This window comes from Nelumbo lutea, chromosome 4 (genome assembly GCF_056320005.1).
Source record: "Nelumbo lutea isolate HS-2025 chromosome 4, American lotus-T2T, whole genome shotgun sequence".
Classification (NCBI taxonomy): domain Eukaryota; kingdom Viridiplantae; phylum Streptophyta; class Magnoliopsida; order Proteales; family Nelumbonaceae; genus Nelumbo; species Nelumbo lutea.
Genome location: NC_142687.1, coordinates 8,335,553 through 8,362,370, shown reverse-complemented (window position 1 = coordinate 8,362,370; position 26,818 = coordinate 8,335,553). Strand labels below are relative to the sequence as shown.

General features: G+C 39.4%; 3 protein-coding genes across 7 annotated transcripts in view; 1 reads left to right on the top strand and 2 right to left on the bottom strand.

Moving 5' to 3' along the window:
- The window catches only part of LOC148853731 (O-fucosyltransferase family protein), a 39,178-nt gene extending 21,692 nt beyond the window's left edge, over nt 1-17,486 (bottom strand). Inside the window, exons 1-5 of the mRNA XM_088983792.1 lie at nt 17,050-17,486; nt 16,237-16,287; nt 16,045-16,135; nt 14,138-14,214; nt 6,761-6,849 (exon numbers count right to left, since the gene is read on the bottom strand). Coding sequence (XP_088839918.1) covers nt 6,761-6,849; nt 14,138-14,214; nt 16,045-16,135; nt 16,237-16,287; nt 17,050-17,346 — 605 coding nt within the window. The 5' untranslated portion in view covers nt 17,347-17,486. The remainder of the gene's footprint in view (nt 1-6,760; nt 6,850-14,137; nt 14,215-16,044; nt 16,136-16,236; nt 16,288-17,049) is intronic.
- Nucleotides 17,487-18,592: 1,106 nt separating this feature from the next.
- On the top strand, nt 18,593-20,098 carry LOC148853730 (NDR1/HIN1-like protein 26). The gene has a single exon (XM_088983791.1). It carries the CDS (start codon nt 19,198-19,200, stop codon nt 20,026-20,028), a length of 831 nt encoding a protein of 276 aa, XP_088839917.1. The 5' UTR covers nt 18,593-19,197; the 3' UTR covers nt 20,029-20,098.
- A 979-nt stretch (nt 20,099-21,077) lies between these two features.
- On the bottom strand, nt 21,078-26,096 carry LOC148853729 (serine/threonine-protein kinase AFC2-like). Of its 5 annotated transcripts, none has more exons than XM_088982727.1 (12): nt 25,772-26,096; nt 24,682-24,874; nt 23,945-23,971; nt 23,524-23,677; nt 23,352-23,400; nt 23,142-23,256; nt 22,771-22,862; nt 22,528-22,699; nt 22,352-22,416; nt 22,136-22,233; nt 21,918-22,020; nt 21,078-21,384 (listed from the first exon to the last, which is right to left on the bottom strand). In XM_088982727.1, the coding sequence occupies exons 1-12, from the start codon at nt 25,868-25,870 to the stop codon at nt 21,235-21,237; spliced, it is 1,317 nt and encodes a 438-aa protein (XP_088838853.1). In that variant the 5' UTR covers nt 25,871-26,096; the 3' UTR covers nt 21,078-21,234. The 5 variants fall into 5 exon arrangements, with proteins under 5 accessions (XP_088838853.1, XP_088838854.1, XP_088838856.1 ...); XM_088982728.1 differs by having other exon boundaries at nt 22,528-22,684; XM_088982730.1 differs by lacking the exon at nt 24,682-24,874 and having other exon boundaries at nt 25,772-26,081.
- Between the last annotated feature and the right edge of the window lie 722 nt (nt 26,097-26,818).

Sequence of the window (26,818 nt, the reverse complement as noted above, 5' to 3'; positions counted from 1 at the left end):
GGAAACAGTTTGTCTCCATGGATGTCACCTTCTTTGAGGAGACACCCTAAAATCCTAGGGTTTCTCCTCAAGGGGATAGCAGTGAGAGTGGAAGTGGGGCTATTTTGAGTGGGGCTGTTCCTTTACCTATTCCACTGGATAATGAAGGTTGTAGTAGTGAGGGTGGTCAGAGGGAGCCGGAGTTGAGAGTCTATCACAGGCGATGCAGGCAGGTTGATCCTAGTCATTGGCAGTCCCGGCCAGCTCCAGTTCCTTCTGCGGCTCTAGATACAGAGCCTGCTGAGATACCTCTCACTGTTGCCACTTCCCCTCTTGTGGATGACCTTGATCTCCCTATTGCCATTCGCAAAGGGAAACGACATTGCACTACTTCTACAGCTCACAACATCTCACAGATCTAATCCTATGATCGTTTGTCTCCATCTTACCGGTCCTATCTCACTTCCATTGCCGATGTCCCTATTCCAAGAACAATGCAAGAAGCCTTATCAGTTCCAGAATGGAAAGATGCAATGCAAGTCGAAATGGATGCCATGTTGAAGAATAATACTTGGGCACTGGTTGACCCACCAAAAGGAAAGAAACCGGTGGGATGTAGATGGGTGTTCACTGTGAAACATAATGTTGATGGCTCTATTGAAAGGTACAAAGCCCGGCTGGTGGAAAAGGGGTTCACTCAGACTTATGGTATAGACTACTTGGAGACCTTTGCCCCAGTAGCCAAGATGACCACCATCCGAGTTCTGTTATCCCTTGCAGCAAATCATTATTGGCCCTTGTTTCAGATGGATGTTAAAAATGCCTTTCTGAATGGAGACTTACAGGAAGAGGTTTACATGTAGTTGCCTCCTGGATTCTATGATACAGAGACGGGTAAGAAGGTTTTCCGACTGAACAAGGCATTGTACGGTTTGAAACAGTCACCTAGAGCTTAGTTTGATAGGTTCAGATTAGCCCTTGGAAAGTTTGGTTATGTACAGGCCCAGTCAGATCATACACTATTCATCAAGAGGGTGGAGTCCTCTCTGACACTACTTGCAGTATATGTTGATGATATTGTGGTGACAGGAAATGACAGTCATAAGATTGAGTCCCTCAAATGGCTCATTCATCAAGAGTTTGAGGTGAAAGATCTTGGTGCACTACGGTACTTTTTGGGTATTGAGGTTGCTAGATCCAAGCAGGGGATTTTTATCTCTCAGAGAAAATATGTTCTAGATATGTTGGCGGAAACTAGAAAGTTGGGTGTTAAGCCGACTAATACACCCATCGAACAAAATCACAAGATTAGTGCAGAGGGCGGGGAGCCTCTTGAAGACAAAGTTATGTTCCAACGGTTGGTTGGAAAGCTCCTATATCTCTGTCTCACTCGACCGGATATCAGCTATGCAGTTAGTGTTGTTAGCCAGTACATGCATTCCCCTAGAACCTCTCATCTTCTTGCGGTAGAGAAAATATTAGCATACTTGAAGAGATGCTCGGGTCGAGGTATACTGCTCAAGAACAATAATCACATGAGGGTGGAAGTCTATACAGATGCCGATTGGGCTGGGAGTGTTGATGACAGAAGGTCTACCTCTGGATATTGTGCCCTTGTGGGAGGTAACCTTGTCTCTTGGAAGAGTAAGAAGCAGAGTGTTGTTTCCCACTCCAGTGCTGAAGCGGAATACAGGTCAATGGCTAATAGAGTGGCTAAAATCTTGTGGCTGAGGTCACTACTTGAAAAGTTGGGTATTGACTATGAAAAGCCCTTAATGTTGTATTGTGATAATCAGACAGCTATTAATATAGCCCACAACCCAGTGCAGCATGACAGAACTAAACATATCGAAGTTGATAGACATTTTGTGCGAGAAAGGGTCACATCACAAAAAGTGTGTCTTCCGTACATCACATCTAATATGCAGCTCGCGGATATCCTCACCAAGGTTGTACTAAGGAAGAAGTTAAAGACGGACTTATCCAAGTTGGGAATGATAGATATCTACTCCCAACTTGAGGGGGAGTGTAGAGAACACTGATGTGGGCCCCACTGCAGTGGTCCCCACCGTGTTCATAGAACAGTATGTGTAGTTATTTGTTCCAGTTATAGTAGTGTCAATTTGAGTCAGTTTGTCAATTCAGTTGTTATTTATTTCAGCTTTTATTTACTTTATTTATTATGTAAGTACTAAGGGCAGATGTGTCCTTTCCATTATGTACTAAACATAACCTATAAATAATAAGAAAGTGGCAGCGGCAGATCTGTTAGAATTTGTCCCTCCTTTCAACCACTTGTGTTCTCTTGTTTCTCTTCTATTCTCTCTCTTTTCTCTCACTTTTCTTCTGTTTTGTAAACCTAAAGCCTATTAGGATTCAAGACTGATTACAGTCTTGATCTTCTACTACTATAAAATAATATTACATGAACGGACTAGAATGCCCCTGATTAGTGATGGGACACCTAGACAAATAAACAATTAAAACATTAAACAGATTTAGGCCCAATAACTAAGAACATAAGACACAAATAAGACCAACTTAAACACTCATAACAGCCGAACCAACAATTCAGGGGTCACCTTTTACTTTGGAAGGTGACAGTTGTTTCTTATGGTTTTATCTAATGAAAGTTACCGTTACCTATCCATAAAAAAAAAAAAAAAAGCACCAATGGGCCCTCCTGATATTGCAACAAAATAAATTTATTTTTTGGGTAAATTGCTGAAACCTACCCTGAAGTTTAGTTATTGCAATCACCTCCCTGAATTTTCTGATACAGTTGCAATTAGACCCCTTCTGATAGAATCTTCTAAAAAGGGCATGAAAATGCGCAAAATATCCATTCAGTTACTATTGAAGCTGGTTTTTACCAAAAAAATAATACAAACTTTATGAGCAATAAAAACAAAGAGAATTTAAAGTTGCATCCCTTTGAGTGATTGATATGATGGGCAAATTTGAAAAATAAATCAATTCCAGAAAAGAGATTGGAAGGGTTTGGGGTAGTGATTCATATGAATAGAAAATTTGGAAAATAAACATTTTTGTCAAAAGCAACTGCATGGGTATTTTAGACATTTTTATGCCTCTTTTTAGAAGATTCTACGGTTCTACCAGAGGGGGTCTGCTTGCAACTGTCAGAAAGTTCAGGGGAGGTTTCAGAAATTTACCCTTATTTTTTTGATAATTAACTAAAAACATTTATTTGTGCGGACAATATTGTAAATAACATTTTATTTTATCTTCATGTATTGATATTTCCCTGTACATATTGGCTTCTATATGTATTTGACTTAATCAGATTCAGGGGCAGTTTTGTATGTATACATGTTTTGCCCTTCTAATAATACAACCCTTTTTGGAGGTGTGTGGTATTCATCGAATACACCTCCTTTCTTCATTTCTTACTGAAACCCTATATACGTTGATATGTTGATATGGTCTCAGAGTCTGGTTGGTTCTAGATTATTTGCATGCATCCTATGAGAGAATATGGTTCGATCTATGTGCAGCAGGAATAGGGTTCTAGATTATACTGAGAATAGGGTTTTCTCAGTATAAACTAGCAGCTAGCATTGCAAGGACTGTAAGGACCAGGTCAGTGTTTTAAAAGCACAGGCGCAAAAAAAGCGCAAAGGCCTATTTGCACCTGAGGCACAAGGTGCAAGGCGAGGCACGCGCTTTTTAAGAAAGGCGCAAAATTACAAAAAAAAGAAAGCTAAAAAATAAAAAAAAACAAGTCAGAAAATTCCAAAAAAATGCAAAAATATTAAACATAATGTTAATAAAAATATAAACTTAAATTTTAAAATAAATGATTTAATAAACCTATTATCTAAAATTAAAATGCATAAGCATAACATGTAAAGTGTATTCAAATGAAAATTTAAAAATAAAAGCAAACATATAAAGCATTTTCAAGCATGTAAAACCCGTAATCTCTTTTTTTCCTCAAGTGCATTGCTTCAAGTAGTTAATGTGATCTAAAAATTGCATTCTTGATTCTACGAGTCACCTTTGTAGCACGCCCCTCGAGGCAAGCCTGAACAATTCTATGTTAGGTTCGCTCGCTCACCGAAGCTTCGAGAACCCCCTATTTGTTTATGTTGTTCATTCATTTATTGCAATAAAATATCTTCTTAAAAGGCAATGAAAGTTGTAAAGTCATTATTTTTTATGTGATAAATAAGAATTTCAGACCCTAACATAGACTTGTTCGGGCTTGCCTTGAGGGGTGTGGTCGGGCCCAGCCGTTAGACTCAAAAAACAGCAAAAAGTGCAAAATTTTAAAAAGGCGCAAGGCGCATCGGGTGCACGCCTAGGTGCGCACCTTTTGAAAGAGGTGCGCCTAGGACCTGGGCGAGGCGCATACCCCAAAATGCGCCTAGGCGCACCTCAGGCGCACCTTTTAAATCACTGGACCAGGTACTGTTGAGAGAGGATTAAAGTTGTGTTTGAATCCAAGTTCCAGTTTAGGTTTTGATAAAAGGTATTTTTAAAGGATTATTAGACATTTTTTCTGAAATTTCTGATCTCACTTTTGGGGTAAAACATCAGATCTACAGATCTGCTAAAAACAGAAAATACACAAACAGAAGTTCTGATCTCTCTCATGTATCTCACTTGTTTGATGGTGTTTGGAAAAGGGAACTTAGATTCCTTACCATTTTTTGTAACCTTTTGGACCATTGAATGCAACAAGGGATTGTGCTTTGTTAAGTGGGGTTGTTAGCATCTCCTTTTGCCCTATTTTGACACCTGAAATTTTCTGGGTTATTCCAAGCTATGTGATTCTGCAAGCCCTTTTTTTATGGGTAGCGAGAAACTTTCATTAAATATGAAAAAATGCTATATACAATAGAAAATCAGCCAGCTACCAGCAGTAGCTAGCACCAAGAAACCATATCCATAAAGGCTATGGATTATGAGATGCTTGCTCCAATTGAAAATGATAGTTGGGATAATGGTCCCTTTCCCTCCAATACTACTGCTATTGGTAGCAGATGGGTATTCTCTGCCAAACTCAAGTTATACGGAAGTATTGATACATGCAAAGCTCACTTGGTGGTTCAAGGTTACACTCAAGAATCTGGGATAGATTATGAAGAGACCATTGCTCCAGTTGTGAAGATGACCATTGTCCATCTCATTCTTGCTTTATCTGCTCTATGGCTTTGTTTCAAATGGATGTCGCCAATGCTTTCCTTCATGGCACTTGTCAAAAAAGATGCTTTCCTTCATAGCACCTTTCAAAAAAGATGCTTTCCTTCCTGGCACTTGTCAAAAAAGATGATTTCATTCATGGTACTCTAAAGGAAACTGTTTACATGAAACCTCCTCATAGGTATTATACACATCAACACCTTGTGTGTCATATGAAGAAATCACTTTATGATTTAAAACAGGCTCTTCATTCTTGGTTTGAGAATTTTGTCATGTACTTGTGGAGCTATGACTCCTCACTGCTCCCGAGGCCTCAATCCCTTTGCTTGTCTATGTGGATGGTATTCTCATCACAGGGGATGATGTTGAAGGTATTCAACAGCTTAAAGTACTATTATAGCAATCCTTCAAAAGGAAAGACACTGGGTCCATGATTTACTTGAAGGCACACTCTTCCTCCCATGGTCATTTAGGCAATCAACGGAAGTATACAATGGATCTCATTCAACTTGTTCATATCATGGACTCCAAGCAAGTTGACGCCCCCATGGAACTCAACGCCAAACTTTCTCATGATGATGGAGAACCTCTACAAGATCCTTCCTCATAAACATCTTGTTAGAAGTCTTATTTATCTCACCATGATTTGTACCAACATTGTTCATGTTGCTCAAGTCGTTAGTCAGTTGGCCTCTTCTCCTCGTCATCCACATCTCACAACTATTCGTCAGATTATTTGGTATCCACATGAAACATCAGAGTAATGCTTATTTTTTCCATCTTAACAATTCATCTTTGTGCATACTCAGATGTTGATAGGGCTAGCTGCACTGATACATATTGCTCCACAACTGGTTGATGTATCTTTCTAGACAATTCTCTAATTTCATGGAAGTGTAAGAAACAACCTGCAGTCTCCAAATCATCTGCAAAGGCTGAATATTGTGCCATGTCTGCTACATGTAGCGAGATTATTTGACTAATGTGCCTTCTTCAATAACTTCATCTTCTTCTCACCCTCCACTTTATGTAGACAACATGAGTGCTATTCATATTGCCTCCAATCCTGTTTTTCATGAATGCGCCAAACACATTAAAGTTGATTGTAACTTCATCCCCAATCAGCTTCTTACAGGCACTAACACCCTTCTGCATTTCTCCTTGGAACTTCAACTTGCTGATCTCTTCACTAAATCTATGACACATGCTCGTCATGAGTTTCTTGTAGACAACTAATGTTGACACCACCAGTTTGAGGTGAAGTTTGGATGGGGATAAGGGTAAGGATATTGGTATCCCACGTAATATGCTTATATCTAGTTTTTTAAAGCTAATGTCATTTCTCAAGACTTATTACTTGCCAGTTTAATCTATCAAAAAAAATTACTTGCCAAGTTAAATGAATTTATAACATATGCAGATTTTTTATATAATGATTTGTTAAAACATACCATTTTACACAAATTAAAAGTGTTAATGCTATGGAATACATCTAGAAGTATCCATGACCTTCAAAAAAATTTCTAAAAGTATCCATGCAGTATCCTGTATACTACATTCATTAATTTAGGAGCTGCAGTTAGGAACATAACAAAGAGCAGTCATGACATCTCACGTTTGATCTTTCCAGATCTGGTCCTGCTTTAGCAATGGCAAAATAAGGGTGGCATTCATAATTTTAGCCACAGCCACAGCATTACATATCTGCAAAAAAAAAAAAAAAAAGCACAGGCAGTAAGCTAGTTGCATAGCTAACCATGTCAAATTGAAACATAACAGTTTCTCATAACTATCATTCATAGAATATTATTTTTTCACATACAGTTAAAAGCATATGGAAGCAATAAATGAAAACAGTGGAATAATTCACATCATGAAAAAGCATTTTGCAGGATTCATATCAGTGCCAAAGAAAAGAAATATAACAAGTTGCTCAAGAAACAGCTGTTAAAATCATGCAAATTATCCACTACATTGACTTGACAACCACAAATTTATTAAAAGGACTTTATCTATGATAGTTTCTCATTTCAAAAGAAACACACATACACTTGAGGACTGGATTCTCAACCAACTTGAAGCATTTTTTAGCAAAGAAAACCACAAAAGAATTTTAGAAGCATTATATCAAGGATTTCCACAAAACCAGGACTACAGCTGCCGCATTTCTAGAAGCAATATATAGACTTCAGAGGGCAAAGGGCTGCTTTAGATTTATTTAGAATATGAAAGACATAGTAATAATGGGAAAAAAAAAAGAAGAAAAGAAAGGCATGCAAATACACAACGAAATCATAAAGGCTCAGTGGGGAGGCATGAGCAGGTGGGTAAGAGATGTGATCTCTATTTAACAGAGGTGACAGAAAGGTTAACTAATCAGAACCGAGCCTTGCAACCAGATGGAACCGACATTCCTTGTCAGGGCCAGACTGTTTCTGTATCCAACTCCAGCACTCCCAGTCTTCCCCACCACAACCCAGGTAACCGTGTCCTTTCATTTTGTGATACTAACTGTTGCTCTTTGACTTCTGTGCCAAATACAGATCCCAACCCAGAGGCTGCAGCCCTTGAAGGAGGGGATGGGGTGAGAGAAAATAGAAGCGACAAGGAGGGTCGGGAGAGAAGTAGGGAATGAAGGAGAAATAGAAAAAAAGAAAAGAATCCTGGAAATCCTAGAGTGTCTGTTAAATGAAGCAGTGGTGGAAAACAGTCAAAAGGAAGGGTTAGAGGGAGTTAGAGTAGAGGGTTCTGAGGAGGAAAGAGATAGAAGGAGGGAGACAAAAACAGGGGAGGGAAGTAGAAAGTCATGTAAGAGGTGTAATTAGTGAGGATTCTGTGGCGGGTTTTGTACAGAAATTGGGGTGCAAATTGAAAGATCCAAATGCTCTCAAAGTATTTTTGAAAACAAAGAAAGAAGAAGCAAAATCTAAAAGGAGAAGAGTGAGTGAGGCTGAAAGGCTGCTAAAGGAGGTGGGAGGAGATAGAGATTTGAAGGTCAAAGGAGAAAGAAGGAAGAGGAATACCTGAGGGCAGGAGGGTCTAAGGGGTAAGAAGATAGTTAGATGAGGATCTTAAGCCGGAATATCAGAGGTTTGGGAAGTGCTAGGAAGAGAGAAGTAATAAAAGAGGCCATCAAGAAAACAGACCCAGATGTGGTACTTTTGCAGGAGACCAAGAGAGCAGATTTTGACATTAGGTGGGCAAGGAGTGGCAGGGGGATTAGCTGGGCGGCTCTGCCTTCTTGGGGGTTTGTGGGGGGTGTTGTCACAATGTGGAAGAATGAAGTACTCATAGGTCAGAAAGAGTTAATAGGCCAATTTTCAATTTCCTTGAAGTTTAAACAAGTGGAGGATGGGTTTGAATGGGTGCTTACCAATGTATATGGTCCAAATGATTATAGAGAGAGAAGGAAGTTGTGGGAAGAACTGGCGAATATAAGGGGACTATGGGAAGGGCCTTGGTGTCTTGGAGGTGAATTTAATGTTATAAGATTCCTGAAAAAGACAAACAGTCTGAAGCAAAGATCGACCTTGAGTATGAGGAAATTCAATCATTTTGTGGATGTTTACGAGCTTAAAGAGATCCCACCATCACACAGCTGTTTTACTTGGTCCAATCTCCAAGTGAACCCGATTTGCTCTAAGTTGGATGGATTTCTATTCTCAAATGAATGGGAAGAACATTGGGGGAATCTAAACTCTAGAGCATATCCAATGTTGACTTCTGACCATTGGCCTATTGTAATTTGAAGGGAGGAAGTGAGAAGTGCTGGTCCTGCTCCCTTTAGGTTTGAAAACATGTGGCTAGGACACCCGTGGTTCATAAAGAAAGTCAAAGAGTGGTGGCTAGAAAGCAATCCAACAGTGAAATGGAGTGGAATGAGGTTTCATAAGAAGCTCCAGTATTTGAAAGGCAAAATCAAGGAGTGGAATCAGTTAGAGTTTGGGAGATTAGAGGAAAGAAAGCAAATAGTGACTGCACAAATTGAGGACCTGGATGGCAAGGAAGAAAGGGGTTGACTTACAGAAGAAGATAAGGAGCTAAGATGGAAATTGCGTAAACAATTAGAGGATTATCTTCTTCAGGAGGAAATAAGTTGGAGACAAAAATCAAGGTGTAAATGGCTGAAGGAGGGGGATAGGAATACCAAATTTTTTCATGCGGTGGCAAGTGGAAGAAGAAGAAGGAATTTTGTATCAAGTTTGGAGATTGAAGGGGTTACAAAATCCACCCAAAGAGAAATAGCAGGGGCTTTTGCAAATCACATTAGGTCTATCTTTAGAAAACCCCTAAATAGTAGGGTGTGGATTGAAGGTATGGAATGGCCAACTTTGCAAATAGAAGATAGGGATTGGTTGGAAAGGAAATTTGAAGTGGAAGAGATAAGGGAGGCAATGTTCTCTATGGATAGATAAAAGGCACCAGGCCCAAATGGTTTTATAATGGCTTTTTATCAAGATTGTTGAGAGATATTAAAGGAAGATCTGTGGACTGTGTTTGATGAATTCCACTCTAGAGGGGTGATCAACCCAGGGATGAACTCCACTTTTATTGCACAGGTTCCTAAGAAGAGGAATGCATGTCACCCAAAGGATTTTAGGCCGATCAGCCTAGTAGCCTTTAAAAGATTATCACCGAGGTGCTGTCCATCAAAATAAGGAAAGTGCTCCAACCAATTATAGCAGATAATCAAGGAGCTTTTGTGAAGGGGAGACAGATAACAGATCATATTCTGATAGAAAATGAGAGCTTGGAGGAGTTTAAGAGATCCAAGAAAAAAGGGGTGATTTGTAAATTGGATTTGGTGGATTGGCCTTTCTTGATGGAGGTGATGACCAATTTTGGTTTTGGGGATAATTGGTGCAGATAGGTCTTGGGTTGTATCAGGAACTGCCATTACTCCATACTGGTAAATGGGACGGTGGTCGATTTCTTCCCAGCCTTGAGAGGGATTAAGCAAGGAGACCCCCTCTCCCCCTTTCTATTTACTTTGGTAGCTGAAGTTCTGGGGAGACTAATTTATAGAGCAGATTCCAAGGGCTTAATCAGAGGTTGGAGAGTTGGGAGGGAGCTTGTGTCACTCACACATTTGCAATTTGCAGATGACACCAAACTCTTTTGTGAAGCAGAGGACCTTAACAGGATTAGAAATTTGAAGCTTACTATACGACTTTTTGAGCAAATGTCAAACCTTAAGGTGAATTTTGAGAAGCGTTGTATAGTTGGGGTAAAAATGGGCGAGGGGGAGATCTCTGAGGCTGCAGACATCTTAGAATGTGCAATAGCAAATTGGCCCCTTAATTACCTCGATTTGCCATTGGGTGATAACCCTTAGAAAGGTGAGTTTTGGGTTCCAGTTGTGGAGAGGTTTGAAAAGAATTTAGCAACTTGGAAGAAAAATTATTTCTCTTGGAGGGAGAACCACTCTAATTAGGTCTACTTTAGCTAACCTTCCTGTTTACTTTTTGTCAATCTCCAAGATTCCGACAAAGGTGGCTAGTAGATTAGAAAAACTAATGAGAGACTTTCACTGGGAGCCGGGGGAGGAGAAGAAGGACCATAGGGTGGGGTGGGAGATGGCTTATAGGAGTAAGAGGGAGGGAGGTTTGGGTATCGGGAACATAAGGAATAGGAACTTGGCTCTTATAGGGAAATGGCTTTGGAGGTTCTCATTGGAGAAGGACAAACTTTGGGTGAAGATAGTGGGAAGTATTCATGGGGTTGCAGCAAATGAATGGGACTCTAGGATTCTGGCAAGGAGTACAAGAGCATCTCCTTGGAAAGCTATTCAAGCTATTCTACCTTTGTTTTCTCCATGGATCAAGCAATCTCATTAATTTTTTGGAACATGTTTGGATTGGGGACTCCACCCTAAAAGACCAATTCCCAAGCCTTTTTGCCCTTTCCACTTTTAAAAATGAACCGGTGTCTTCATTCATTGTTCCTTTTAATTCTATTTCTGGGGTCGGCTAGAACTTGGGCCTACAAAGAGATATCAGGGACATAGAGCTTGATGGTATCTCATCACTGTTATCCATTCTTGAAGGGGTGTTCCTAGAGCCAACAAAGGCAGATAGTGGAATTTGGACTCTCGCCCCTTCTAGTTCTTTCACTTGTGCCTCTTTCTTCCGTGCTCTCACACATTCTTCTTCTTCTGACTTGTCTTTCCCTGTTAAAGAGGTGTAGTGTCATCCTATACCTCCTAAGGTTGGGAGTTTCTGTTGGTAAGCCTTTTTGGAAAGAGTTAACATAGCAGATTTACTTCAAAGAAAAAGACCCAATAGTTGTTTTTGTCCTCACTGGTGTGTCCTCTGTAAAGCTAATGGTGAGTTTGGATATCACTTACTAATCTCCTGTCGGTTCACTAACATCATTTGGGAGGGGTGTACTATGTTTGGGTGCAAGTGGACCCCCCCTTCAAATGTGCAAAGCCTATTCACATTTATGTCGTTTCGGCCAACAAAAAGGGCCAACTCTATGTGGAGGCGTATGAGGGCTGTAGTTTGTTGGACTATTTGGTAGGAGAGAAATTCATGAATATTTACAGATAAGGAGAGAAGTTTGGAAGCAATGATGGAGGTCATCCACATTAGAGTTATACACTGGTTGAAAACCTTGGCTCTGTTTGCATAATTCTTAGTTGATGAGCTGCAAAGAAAGTGGGAGGAGATAGCAGAACTTGTTCCAATGAGGAAGGCCTCAAATGTTTGTTGGATCCCCCCACCCCATGACTTTGTTAAACTGAACTTTGATGGCAGCAGCTTGGGCAATCTGGGGCCATCCGGAATAAGAGTAATAAGAAATGAACAAGGGATTAGCTATGTATTCTGGACCAGTTGGGGTGGGAGATTCTTTGAGAGCTGAGATTCTTGCAGCTCTTTAAGGGGTACAAAGAATCAAGGATATGCATATTAACAAGCTGATCATAGAAGGAGATTTTGAAGTGGTGGTAAACTGGCTGAAAGAGGATAGTCTTAGACTTTGGAATTACAGTAATGAAAAGAGGAAATTCAAGTGGCTGACTAAGGACATGGAAATTCAATACAAATGGGTAAAAAGAAGTGCGAACTCTTTGGCAGATGGTCAAGCTAGACAAGGGGTGAACAGGCATTCTATTTTTTGGGTTGTCTTGAATTTTTGTTCTTTTGATGTTTAATGGTTGTTCTTGGGAGCTAAGATTGTTTAGCCCCCTTGCCCTGTAATTTTCTCATACTTTTAATATTAATTCAATCCACAATTATTGATCAAAAAAAATACATACAAAATACAACATTTTGTACTCTACATATTTGTATTTCTACTCCTTCCAAAACTGAGCCTATGCAAAAAATAAAACAAAACAAAGTTAGCAGAAAGTAGGGGTGCAACTTGGGCGGGTCCAGCCCAAGCCTGAACTAACCCAGCTCGAAATTTTACACAGGCTGGGCATGGATTTTTGGTCCTCGGGCCGACCTAGCCCTTAGATATCCCGAGCCTGGCCTAACTATACGCATTCATACATACATATGTACATATATGTTTTGCATACATGTTTGCATAAATAACAGCCCGCATTATATATATATAATATTAGGGTGTATTCATTGACCAACCCAAGCCCGACCAGGGCCCAAGCCCAACCCAAGTGCATCAAATTATAATGCGGGCTGGGCTAGGGTTGGAAAGGTCGGGCTTGATCTCGGGCTTGGTCCAGGCTCAGGCCTTAAGTCCAAATTTTAAGGTCGGGCCTAGGTTAACCATAAACCCAGCCCAACCCGCCCGACTTGCACCCCTAGGGATGAAGATTTCAGAATGGGAAAGCAAAACCCACAATGGAACCCACAAGACACATAGCTGAAGACAGTAACAAATGGAATGCCAAAGAATCAATCTTCATGCTACAACTTATGAACAGTAAAATTGCCACCACAAGTGCAAATGGATTAGATAGAACAGTGGAAAGATCTGAAAGAAAATATCATCGCTCCCAAATCTAAAAGCATGACAGTGTATTTGGAGGACAAAGGCATAGGTAAGCCTCAAGTCTATGATGGATGGATGGACTAGACAAGGTCAAGAACATAAATCTTGGTATATTTGCATTTGCAGTATGAATTGAGAATGTTCCAGCTCAACAACCTGTACAAAGAAGGCTTTTCACCAAATAGAAGATAACCATTAAAAGCATTTATACATAGTACTACATAATAAACTATATAATATACCTCCCTTTAGAGCTAGCAAAAGTAATGTTTATAAAATAATAAAATCATAAATTAGTGTGACAAACACTAAAGCCTGGGAAATAGTGTTTAAGTAGATCCAACACAACACAGCATACACTAGGGGAAGTTCATTAAAGCATAACTACAATAAATTAGTTTAGTTAAATTATTTTATAGTTCAACAACCAAAAGCCAGCACAAAATGACACAGCCAAAGAAATATTCGAGAAAAGGAAAATTAAGGTTATGTTTGGATAAGTTTCTACTTTTGTGTTTTTTGGAGTTTAAAAACACGATGTACGCTTCATGCTTTCACTTTGTGCTTTTGTAGTTTGGTAATTATTATTGTCAAAACATGCTTTTGAGATTAAAAGCATAAATAAGTCTTTTCTTGTATGGCTATGCCATGTTGCTTTATCACGCGTGACATGATAAATTACATGTGCCAACTTATTATTTGTTGAAATTTATAATATAAAAATGTCATATGACCCATAGTTGTGTCATGTGTCACAATTTTTTTTTTTTTGATGAATACGATGTGTCACAAATTTTGCCATGTGACATATATACATTTCACCTTATGCATTTTTTTGAAACATGAAGTAAAAAAATTATGATTTCGTGCTTTTTGTTGCACAAGTATTTCTGCTTTGGGTGTTTTTGCTTTGAAAAACACACATTACCAAACTCCGGAGATTTTTTTTTTGATGTCGAAGGACAAAAGTACTTTGGAAAAGCTTATCCAAACATAACCTAAATGAATAACACTGAACAGAAAACCTTACCGCAATTCTTTGCTGATTTAGACCACCTTCTGCATGGATAAAAATATAACCAGTTGTTTCATTCTCCGGAGGAAGATCTGCACAGATCCAAAATAAAATTGTTAGATTGAAAAAAGAAGCATAACAAATTAGAGATTCACAACAAAATGTGTATATTAGATTTACCAAATTAGCCTGACAACCTTGTCTTGATTTCTTCAGTCAATAACTTGAAGTATTTTGCTTGCACAAATCATATATACATACATACATACATACATACATACATATATATATACCATATTTCTATATAAGATGTACATTATTTCCTCATCAACTCTCAACCTGCTTGTTTTTAAGGCAAAAGCTCAGGTCCTAGATTAGGATGATCAGGATCAACCATTTAATAATTCCACCTTGAAGATAGACTGGGTCAGATTCTGCATAAGTTCTTATCCAAAATGCATGCTTTCAAGCAAATATTTGGATAATGTCAAATTTCTAATTGAGCTCTTGGAAAGTTCTGAAAACAATACATGGACCAGACAATATAGAGACATCTGATCATGCTGATTTTGGTGTAGGCTCTCTCTTGGATGTGACTCATACAGTGATGAATCCTGCAGTCCTGCTCTTATAGTTCCCTTGTGATAAGGACGCAGACTGCAAATAGAGGTCTTCTGTCCAAGCCTTGTGTCAATAATCCCTATTTTTAAATTGAAAATTTTACACTATTTCTGGAAACACCCAGGACACTCACAAATTAAAGGTCATTACTCTAAGTTGCTTCTTTTTAATTAAAAAATTGTGCCATTACTTGAAATACTCAAGAAATGAATAGCTACGTTAAATGAAGCATGTTCTCATTGGAAGACCCTTTTCTTTTATTTTCTTTTCTTTTTTTTTTTTTGATCAATAACTGTGGATTGAATCATTGGAAGACCCTTTTCTACCCTATTTATTCATAGTTAGACTTCTCAATAACCATACAAAATTAGATTGCCAGAACTTGGGCAGGAATGCAAAACAACAAGCTAAATTTGAGGGTGGGGGGAGGGGGATCCTTTTTCTATGGACCTTTTGGATAAGCATAACACCCAATTGCAACAAAACAAATTGATAGCTATTGTATAATAATATTTTCCAATAAAATTTTTGAACCCTAGAATACAATAGCATGATTTTGGGAACTCAAAGCCATAAATCATGAAACCAATAGAAGCATGACCACAATCAACCTCTATGCATTTTTTGAAAGATTTAGAATAAGCATGATTTGGAAAGGTCTCAAAATAGGATTCATCCTTCCTAAACGAACAAAAAGTATGCTGTACCCATTAAGAATACATCATGATGCATTTTGACCACGAGTGGCAATGCTTGACAAGAGAGGTTAGCAAGATTATTCATTCCAAGGAAGTCCAGAAACTAAATAAAACAGGGGGTGGGAGCCACATGACCCCTTTCTTTGGTGCTAGCAGCTTATCTCTATGATACACAGATGTCTAGCAACCAGGAAGGTCTGAAACTCCCCTTTTAGTACTACATGTATTATCAGAAAAATACACCAACAGTTATCCTGTACAGGCCTGATCACAGACAGAGAAGATGAAGAAGCAAAAGTCCCATGCCCAAAAAATTATCACCTTCCAATTAAGCCTAGGCATTTAGCAACATTTACTTAGGTATTAATGGTCAAATCCACATCAACATGCTTGAAATTTGACCTTTTTTGTTCCTCCCATTGACATAGTGAAATCCCCCATATCAATTATTCATGTATAGTATCAAATTTTCAGCAGCACCTACTTAGTGAATTTTCTCTTAAAAAAATCACATATGATATGCTAAAAAACTCTGGGTCTTCATAAACTGTGGAGAATAGTACAAGTGAAAAGAAACTTTATTCAAAAGTGTTACAAGATTACCCGAGATTCCACCATCACGTCGCTCGGCACATGGTTTCCAGGAGGTGGTGGCTGAATAAGGATTCTCCCAAAGTGAAGGTGCCTCTTTTACCTAAAAGGGAAGAAATACAAGTCCAGAAGTCAATGATAGGAAACATAAACATAAGATCAAAGAGAGATCATATAACCAAATTAGGATCCTTTGAAACTTACACGTGGGCAGTGGAGGACGATACCATCTTTTCTACACAAATATGGAGCATTCTACAATTAAGTAAATGGGAAATTAGTAACGCCAATAATTTCCACAATTGCAAAGTGATCCAGTGATCGGCATCATACATGTCAAACCATGTAACTGCAGAAGCTATAGACCAAAACTATTTCTTCACAATTTGAAACAAGAACACTGATGACAACCTGAAGTTTGAATGATGACCTATTGATCAAAAATAAACTTGAATGATGTTCTTACACAAAACTCTGTAGTGCCAAATGATAAACCGTCAATGGCTTTAAGTGCTTTAAGCATCCATCTGCTAGCATGGAAACTCTAAAGTGGAACATGGCAATAGGTTGTACAAACTACGTTCTCATCGAGTAAATTATGTTAATAGACAGTTGCCACTCGAAACTCCTACCTGTTTCAGCTACTGGATCACATCGTCCGATATATTAATTCCAAGAAGACTGACGTAAATGAAGCACATGGAAATGAATAAAAGACATCAAAGGAAAATCTCTTTCTGGCCAGAGCTTATATATTGTTCAAATCATTTTACCATGGAAAATTGCCCACCAGCATTGAATTTGAGGGAGAAATGTAGCTAAGAAAAACATCAATTTACTGGATGCGTACAACAATTAGTTGCAATTCAAGGGGTGGATGAACAAAACTCAACTATATAGAGAAAACAGAATAAGATTAACGAGGAAAATGAATATGGAATCTAAAGAATATGATTACGCCAGTACAACCCTAAATGTGTGAAAGCTAAATAAAAGAAGAAAAGTGGAGAAACCTACCAATCGGTTCCAGATGGAAGGGATGGAGATCAATCCAGCAATGAGAATTAATGGGAGCACCGCAAGTGAGATCTTGAAGTGTTGCAGAGAAACCCTCGTTTCATCACTAAAATACGGAAAGAGAGATTGAAGACTGAGACAGAATGGTCTGTCTCGATCTCTGGAGTGACGATCATGGTCGTCCTCGTCATCGTCCGCCTGGTTTTTAAGTACCAGAGGTGTTGTGTCTTCTTCGCGCTTCATCGGAGACGACGATGCACGGGTTCCCATCGAGCTCGAATGCCGTAACTCCACCATCTCTCGCTTTGGACTGAATTCTTGCTTTTGTGTGGTTATGTTACTGCTACTGTTCTTGAGTTTTGAGTTCTTCGGGTCAGATCACACAAGTGACACAACTCTCTCTCTCTCCCCACCCCACCCCCCCTCAGGCCATGATCGAAAATTGTTCGCCAAGGGGAGGGTATTTAAGTACTTTTTTGTTTTTTTAGGTAAATTATAAAAACCCCGTGAGACCCTGTACTTTGTTTTGCGATAAAGACCCCCGTATTATGATCGTGAGATAAATACCCCTTTCCGTTAGTTTTCTGTTGAAGTCCGCCGTTATAATATTTTTTAATCTCCATATTACCCTTTACTGTTCATCTTCCCTGACCTCATAGACGAACAGCAGTGGCAAGCTGCTGTAGCGGCGGCGGACTTCCGTTGAAGTCGTCCCTCTCTCCCAATCTCTCTTCTTCCGCCACCTTTCCAGACTTGCGAGGATTGCAGCAAGGCTGGCTCTTGATGTTATCATACAAAATTCAGCCCTCATGCTCGTTGCTTGCACAGCTGGGTTCATTCTGCAGTGGCAACTTTCCCTCGTCCTCATTGCTGGAAGTTGCTACGGAGTAGCACAGTTCTTACTCTATGCCTCGTATGCCCTTGGATTGTGGTATGCGTCCTGGCTGGTGAAGCAGGATATCTCTGATTTCTCAAAAAAACAATCAAGAGTGTTCATGGCCCTCATGGTGTCTGCCAATGGCGCGGCTGAAACGCTCACTCTCGCTCCTGACTTCATCAAGGGTGGTCATGCCATGAGCTCAGTCTTCGACCTCCTTGATTGTAAGACAGAAATTGAGCCAGATGACCCTGATTCTACACCTGCACCGGACAGCCTAAAAAGGAAGTCGAATTCAAGCATGTCAATTTAGCAGACGTGCAAGTCTTCCGAGACCTCAACTTACGTGCCCGGGCAAAACACTCGCCCTTGTTGGTCCAAGTGGGTGTGGCAAGAGCTCTGTTATTGCGCTTGGCATCAAGAGCCAGCCTTGCTGCAATCCTCGCAAGGCTGGGAAGGTGGCGGAAGAAGAGAGATTGGGGGAGAGAGAGGGAGGACTTCAACGGAAGTCCGCCGCCGCTGTCGTTCGTGTATGTGAGGTCAGAAAAGATGAACAGTGAAGGATAGTATAGAGATTAAAAAATATTTTAACAACAGCCTTTAACATAAGGGGGTTATTGTCTCGTGATCCTAGGGGAGTCTTTGTTGCAAAATAAAATATAGGGGGTTTTTGTCACAGACTCCATAGTACGGGGGTGTTTGTAATTTATCTTTTTTTGGTAGTTGAACTATTTAACATTCGCACTTATTATATACCGCAGTTAATTCACTGAATTGTCAATCGTGACCATCCAAGTAGACATTGATCATGAGATTGGGGTGATTTTGGATCCAGTTAATGGTGGTTTTGACTTCTGATTGGTCACTTGCTTACTAGAATGTTGCTCTGGTTCGGTGTCGGTGACACAGTACCGCTAGTTACGGTGAGCGGCATGATCGGATTATTTTTGGGGCCAAGCCAATCTGATACTGTGATACTCAAGCCGGAGATCTCAAAGAATGTGAAGAAGAAACACCCCCCCTCCACCCCTTTCTACTATTCTAGAGAACTCGGCACTGGGCAACTTGCCAAGCAAGAAAGAGGCACACTGTTGATCAGTAACGGAATCCTTTCTTGGCTGCTTTATTTCTCTACTTTAATGGCCAGGAATATTATTTCCTTAATCAATCCTTGTTTATGTGGATTGAACTGGTATAGCATTAGAATAGAGGCTAATTAATTAAGTAGGCTACTAGGCTATATATCCCAAACTTGACTCGCAATTCAAAGAATGTTCGATTCTTTTCGTCTCCCGAATTTTTCCTTTTCTTCATCATCAATTTCATCAACTCCTCCCAAGTCCCACCCATCCATCTCCGCCGCCGGGTCGCGCGCAAACCACTTCAGATCCCTCCCTGTGTCAGGCGCCCCCATGTCACCAAACTCCTCTCCCCACCCTCAACACCATGAGAACAATCCCTATTTCCAGCAGCAACCACAACACGACCCTAATTACTACCCGATGCACGGACTTAAGGTCCCGCAACCTCGTAGAACCAAGCCCATTACATGGTTCACAGCAATCTTCTGTGCAATCTTGTGGATGATCATCATACTGGGTGGCCTAATAGTCCTCATAGTCTACCTTGTCTTCAGGCCTCGGAGTCCCCGGTTCGACATATCGAGCGCAACACTGAATGCCGCCTACATCGACATGGGATATCTCCTGAATGCCGACCTCACCATCCTCGCAAACTTCACCAACCCAAACAGGAAGATCGACGTGGACTTCCATTACATGGTCATTGATCTCTACTATGGGGAAACCCAGATTGCCACCCAAGCCATCGATCCCTTCTCCGCAACGAGGGCAGAGTCGAAGCTGCTGGATGTTCATATGGTGTCTAGCCAGGTTCGGCTCCCGTCGGGTGACAGTGGACAACTTAAGCAACAGATGGAAGGGAATAGGGTCGTACTGGACGTCCGAGGGTTGTTCAGAACGCGTTCTAATTTCGGTACTATATTTCATTATTCATATTGGTTGTATAGTCGATGTACTATTGTGCTCAACGGCCCTCCCACTGGGATCTTGCAGTCCCACAGATGCAGAACAAAGCGTTAGCAATTAAGCAACAAAATGTCGTATCTAAAATGTAAAATTCGAATGTGACAGATTAATTTTTTTGTGGAAAGCCCAGTATGCCTCCCTCTTCCTACGCTGAAACACTTACCAGGCATCCAGGCCTCCAGGGAGCTAGTTTCATCTTGTTCTGGATCTAACATCTAAGGTTGCCTTCATTCGATGAGTTACCGGCGTACATCTTAAAAAGTTATTTTGGGCGAATACAAGATTAGCGATGGAATCTTGAGAGTTGAGATAACTTAAGCTTTTGAATATGCCAAAGTGTATAATCATCCCAAAACGTTGCATCTACAATCATCCCAGCAACACACCACTTGCATCAGATAAAAAATACACCACCAATCCACCATTTATTGCCTTTCCAAGGATTGATCATTTACATCTCACCGAAAATACAATAAATCTTAAATCCCAATATTTAGGAACACAATGACAGAGAATTCTATAACCCGTGATTTCATGCTAGCTCCTTAAATCAGTACGTTTATAAACATAACTATTAAACGACCACAGTTCATACCGAACACTCCAAAAAAAGCCCTCTTTTGCTAGTACTAAATTGGATTTTCTAAATTCACATTATTATAAATTTTTCACTTGTCACTTTTGAACGTGTATTAATCCTTGACCACCTCAGTAACTCACTTGCGCCTTGCAAGACAGCTCAGAAACCAATATAAACAAGCAACTAGGTTTATTTTACTATTGTATATGAATTACAAAGAAAAAAAGAAAATCATCCATTTTAATTCATTTATGTAAAATCCAATACAAGCTTAAAACATTGCCACGGCTATCGCGTGCTCATTCTACGATTGAAAATTGCATAATCAGGAACCGGAAAAGACAACCGAGAATCATATTCAAACATGGGACTCCGCAACACAAGAAAAATAGCATGCAACTCGTCGCATGCTGCTGATTGAGCTTTTTTTCTCGTTTGAGTGGGGATCCTAATGCTCAGACGCAAATGTTACCTTGTATCAACAAATAAGCACAGGTGAAGGCTTTCGCTGACAAATGAAAGATAAATGAAAAAATCCACACAAACATTCTCTCCTCTTGAACATCATAAGAACAGAAACTGTTTTCTATACATTCGGGACATAACCAAAAGCTTAGGCACCCCGCATCATAAAAATCATTCACGGGCCAAAGTTTATCTATACAACCTACTACTGTACATTATAATCTCCTGTGATAATCCCTTGTAAAGAAAGGATGTCTGAGGGCTTCGCGTGCGGTTAGCCGATCCATGGGGTCATACTTGAGCAAACCTTGCAACAAGTCTATAACATCCCCAGCAGAGTGGTCAACATGCTGCATAACTAGGTTCTACAAAAACAAATGATAAAAAAGCGGGATTAGGAATAGCTAGAGGAGATTGGAATGATGCATGGATTAATTAAGAAATAGAGAGAAGCAAATGAGCTTGCGAACATTATACTGCTGCAACATAGGAATCTATAATTTTGGTAGCGAGGCCAAGAAGTATCAAATCAGCTACGCAAATGGAAGAAATCTCAGCATTTTGCTCCAGGTGTCGGCCTCGTTGTTAAGTAACACAAAATATTAAACCGAGTTTGAAACTTGTGTCTACCTTGGTGCAAATGCTCCCCATCTCCCACCCTACTACCCACTATTTACCCGATCCAAACCCAACTATTATGCATTTACTTGTTCAGTCGGGCTCAGGTTGGATTAGGCCTGGATCCGACGACACAAGGTCTCGATTAAAGTTAAAAACAGTCCCGAGATTTTTTTGGATAAGCCCAGCCCACAGCCCAAAATATCAGGTTGGGACGCGGCCCAAGTTGCAGCCCTAGGCATCTTCATGACATGCACGAGCAGGACATAAAAGTATTTGCCTGAAGACGGAGAAGCTTCATGACAGCTTTAATGCTTTCCCTTGATGTCGCGCCTTCGGGCCAATCAAGCCTACCCCTTCTAATGTACTTCTCCGCATGCCGACTAAGAATTGCAAACAAAGACCCAAAAAAAGAGGTTAGTTACCGAGGTAAACCACAAAGACTGAAATAGAGGAAGGCAAACGCAAAATATACATGTTTCTAATAAGAGCACTTACTCTACTCGCTTCAACATGTGTTGAGGTAATGGACCTAAAACGCGCTCCATCATGGCAAGATGCTCCAAATTTTCATGGGTCTGAAACAAGGCTTCCCCCTGAACATAATAATACATGGGATTTGAGATTAACAATTGCAGACTAAGTTCCAACTTAACAACCCAATTGGGATTTGCTAAAATGCCAATAATTCCCTACAAAAAGAAGATACAGTACCGAGCATAACTCCACCAACATGCAACCAACACTCCATATATCACATGGAAAACTCCACCCAAGTCCTACACAAATATTAAGACAGATCTAATAATATTCCCCTTTGATCATCAATTCATCATAAATATCAATAATTTGTCAAAATTTAAAATATGATGCTACAAACAAAAACATACCAAGAATGACCTCAGGTGCACGGTAATGTCGTGTTGACACTATATAGCTGTGATCCTGATGCTCATATGTGGTGCTACCAAAATCAATTACCTTGATAGCACTTGACTTCGGCAACCTTTTGAAATAGGAACCATCCCTGGGTGATCGAGAGGAACCCTGCAATAGCAAAAACTGGAAAATTTTTAACACCAAAAATTCTGTGTCAAACACTTCAGCAAAGATATAAGCAAGAAAGCAGATACCTTGTAGTCAGGAATTTTAACATATTCTGGAGAGACAAGTAGAACATTCTCAGGCTTTAAGTCGGTATGAATGAGGCGCAAATCGTGTATGACTGAATATACAAACAGAAATCTGAATTAGCATTTATAATACTGAGGAATAAAGTTGCAGATACTCAGCTTTCCCTCTCTATGATCAGGCCCATTAAACAAAATGACAAGCGATTTAACCATGTAGTAACTTCCAAAAAAATATAGAAAAGAACACCTAGAAAGACGAGTTGTTGATTATTCATTCCCAAGCCAGTTTAAGGGAAGAGGTAATATATCTCCTATAATTGTTGCAATACAACTTGAAATCAATAGAGGGAATTGGCAGGATGACTACACACATGCAACACATTCCAACAGTTGTCTTCCAATCTCACGAACAAGATCAATGGGAAATGAGCGATAATTGTTTTTCCGAAGAAAATCGTATAAGCTTGGTCCAAGCTTCTCAAATACCTGTTAAATCATTTAGATCCATGGACAAGTCTTAACCCCCAAAACATTTGTGAAATTGGGGAAATCAAGCCATCACAAATCAATTATATACTTACAATACAGATATGATTACGATAGTCAAACCAGTTCCGTATTTGCACACAACTGCAAGGAACAAACCCACTTAACCACACAAACTTCACCTTAAAACTACTACAGCACCAACAAACAGCAAAATAGCATACAATATAAAGGTAATTGTGTCATATTAATGGAAATAGAACTAACCGACTGCCACTTTTGTCATGTTTTGCCAGTTGTTGAAGGACTTCAATTTCTATCATTGCAGCTTCACGATATTTCTTAATACCACGTACAATTTTGATGGCAACCATTTCCTTCATTACGCTGTCCCAGCATTCCAAAACCTGTCCAAATGTCCCTGGATAACAGAAAGACATAAAAGGACACTTAATAAGAGAGGAAAAATGATGAAGCTTCTGAACGTGCATATATGCAATAAGTCTATACATACATGTAAAAATATTCTACATCACAGTACAAGAAAGGTGAAATAATATAAAAACTTAGCAATGGCCCGTGATTGCAGCATTCACTCAAAGAGTAAACAACAGACTCACTTAATTGCACTGGAAACAACAAAACTAAAAGGCATGAATTAGCATGTTATTTAGACAAGAGAACAGACCTTCACCCATTTTGCTATGAATTCGATCTGTAACACACAGAAAAAAAAAAACAACACAAACAGAAAAGTTAGGCAATGTGGCATCCAAATATACAGAATGAATATTAAATTTTTCAAGATTTTATCTACAGACATCTCATTTGAGTTCTTTACAAGAAAAACATCTAAAAGCCAACAAAATGGCAAGCACTTAAAACCCAGAATAAGCCTTTTTTCTTGAAAAAAAAACAAATTTTCAATAAAATTATCAAATTACTATATGCATGCAATTTTGGAAAACCGAACCCACTATGCCCAATTTAATATATATATATATATATAAGAATTTTGTAACCAATCCAACTTGACACTATAGGTAGCTTAAAGCCCAATTTAAAATATTGGATGTCCATGAATGCATGAACACGGAATTTCAACTGTAAATTGGCTTAAGGAACTCTACTGAACAAAAATAATTATGCACAATTCTGTTAATAAACCAAAAAAGAATGAAAACCATGGTGAACAACTGAACATGTAAAGATGAGATAAAAAAAAAACAAAAAGCTAGAAATAAGGGATGTAGAAACATTTGAAAACTGCAAAACAGAAAAAGTAAGGGAAAATATATTAAAAGGGTGAGAATAGGAAAAACAGGAACAAGTGAACAACAAACAGTAAATATAATCTACCAGAAGATCAAACCATGCAAAATAAATGTAAAGAGCATTTCTTTAATGGTGATTAAGTGTAATTACAGCGAGAAGTTAAATTTTCTCCAAGCGCAAACATGTAATGTCCATCTTTGTCATCATCTCGCCATGGGGGAGAACCATTTCGAGCCACTCCCTTTATTAACAGAGAAGAGCTAATATGGTCTGAGGGTGCCCTTGAAGGTGCAAAGCTTGTCAAGTTTCCAACCTCTTGCCCACAAAAATTTCCTGGCTGAGCCTACACACAGCCATCCATTCATACCACTCAACAAACATAAGAATAATTTTTTCCCTCACTTTACTATCCCCTCCCAACAAAATCCCCATGTGATTTTGAACACCCAATAAAGAAACAATAATTTTGTAGGATGAAAATAAGGAAAGCTTACCAAACACGCGGAGAATCCATTGCAATGAATAGAAGAGCAAAAAACAAAAACAGGTACAGTTTTACAGGAAGTTAAAAACAGTAGAAAAGAATCAAGAGTCCAAAGACTACAACGATGTTCCCTTCTAGCAAGAAACTATCTAATAAAAAGTGAATACACGCACACGAGCATCTATCTTGCTGTCTTACAGTAAGTTAAACTCGAGAAAGATATAAACATTTTTAACCTTTAAAATTCTTTCTCATTAAAATACAAAGTAAATGATAAAACTGCATACGCAGATGAAGAGACAAAAGTGGAGCAGAGTAAAAGGAAATCAAATCCAAGAAGCAAATAATGAATACATATAGATCTAATGGCGAAGCAAGTAAAACATTTAGAGTTGTCAGATCCTGGAGGAAATATAACTAATTAGGTTAAAAAACTCTCTCTGCAAGGAATATTATTTTACGCAAAAAAAACAATAAAAAACGAATAGAAATCCGAACACATAAAATCATATGGCCTGGTCTAAGCTAACGAGGCTTATCAGATCTTGGAAGGACCAAACACAATATTAGTAGATGCGCCCAAAACATACAAATAGCTTTGCAGAATCTGACAAATAGTTCCACGAAATTTAAGAAGCAAAAAAATTACGGACCTTACCGGATCAAACAAGATGGACCCAAAAGAAATCCACCAGATCTATCAAGAAAAACCAGAAGATACAAAACCAGTAGAATCAAAATGTAATTAGCAACTACCTTAGGCATCTGAGGGACATCCCAAGCTAGCTTTGGCCTCTTTCGGGGACGTCGATCCATGTGCGTGTGCGGAAACTCCGTCAAGAACTCCATCTCCATGATCGCGAAAAGAAATTACAGAAAATATGATTGAAGATATAGAAAATATGACCGGATGAATGTTTTCGAGAGAGGAGGAAACCCTAACCCTAGCAAAGGCAGCGATGGTTCTGAGATTGGCGCATCTGTCGCGACTCGCGACTTTCACACCCTAATGTTGACCGCTCGACCGCTCCTCGGCCCTCTCATCCTTGTTGGAATTAACCCTAGTTATGATTTTAACCATAGTTAGCTGAGCTAGCTTTATTGCATTGATTCCCTCGACTTTTAGCCCCACCCACGTGGCCACGCAGGGAGGCCGGATCTCCTCCCCACACCGGATTTGCTCTTCACACATGGCGGCTCACACGCACGTTTTATCATGCATTAAAAATATCTCCCGTATTTATTAATTATTATTTACGAAAAATGTTTCTAATACACGGTGGATGTTCCTGTAACGCGCCCATTTGTGAAGAGCATATCCCGCTTAAGGGAGAGGTATCATACTATTATCAGCGAAACTCAAAATAAACAAATACCCTTACACAAAAATAACACTACACGAATACCCTCTTTATTCGCATATTATTACAAAACTTTGTGTTTTATATGAAGTCGTCATGTATGAAGTTAGGGTACTGATGTCATTTTAGCAAGTGCACTATGTATAGGTTTGGGAGGACACATGGTGACGGGATCTGCTCCTAACAAATGGGCGTCTCACAGGCACATCCACTGCTCCTCACGGATGTTCTCAATGGGATGTGCGTGTGAGGCGCAAGGTGTGAGGAGCAGATCCGGTCTCGAACACATGAGACCCCATATGCCATAAAATCCAGATCTACTACCCACGTAGGAGTGTCAATTGGACTGGATTTGGTTCAATTCAATCCAATCCCATGTGAATTCATTATAAATGGATCGGGTTGAATTCAATCTAATAAATATTTTTGGACCATTTTGAAT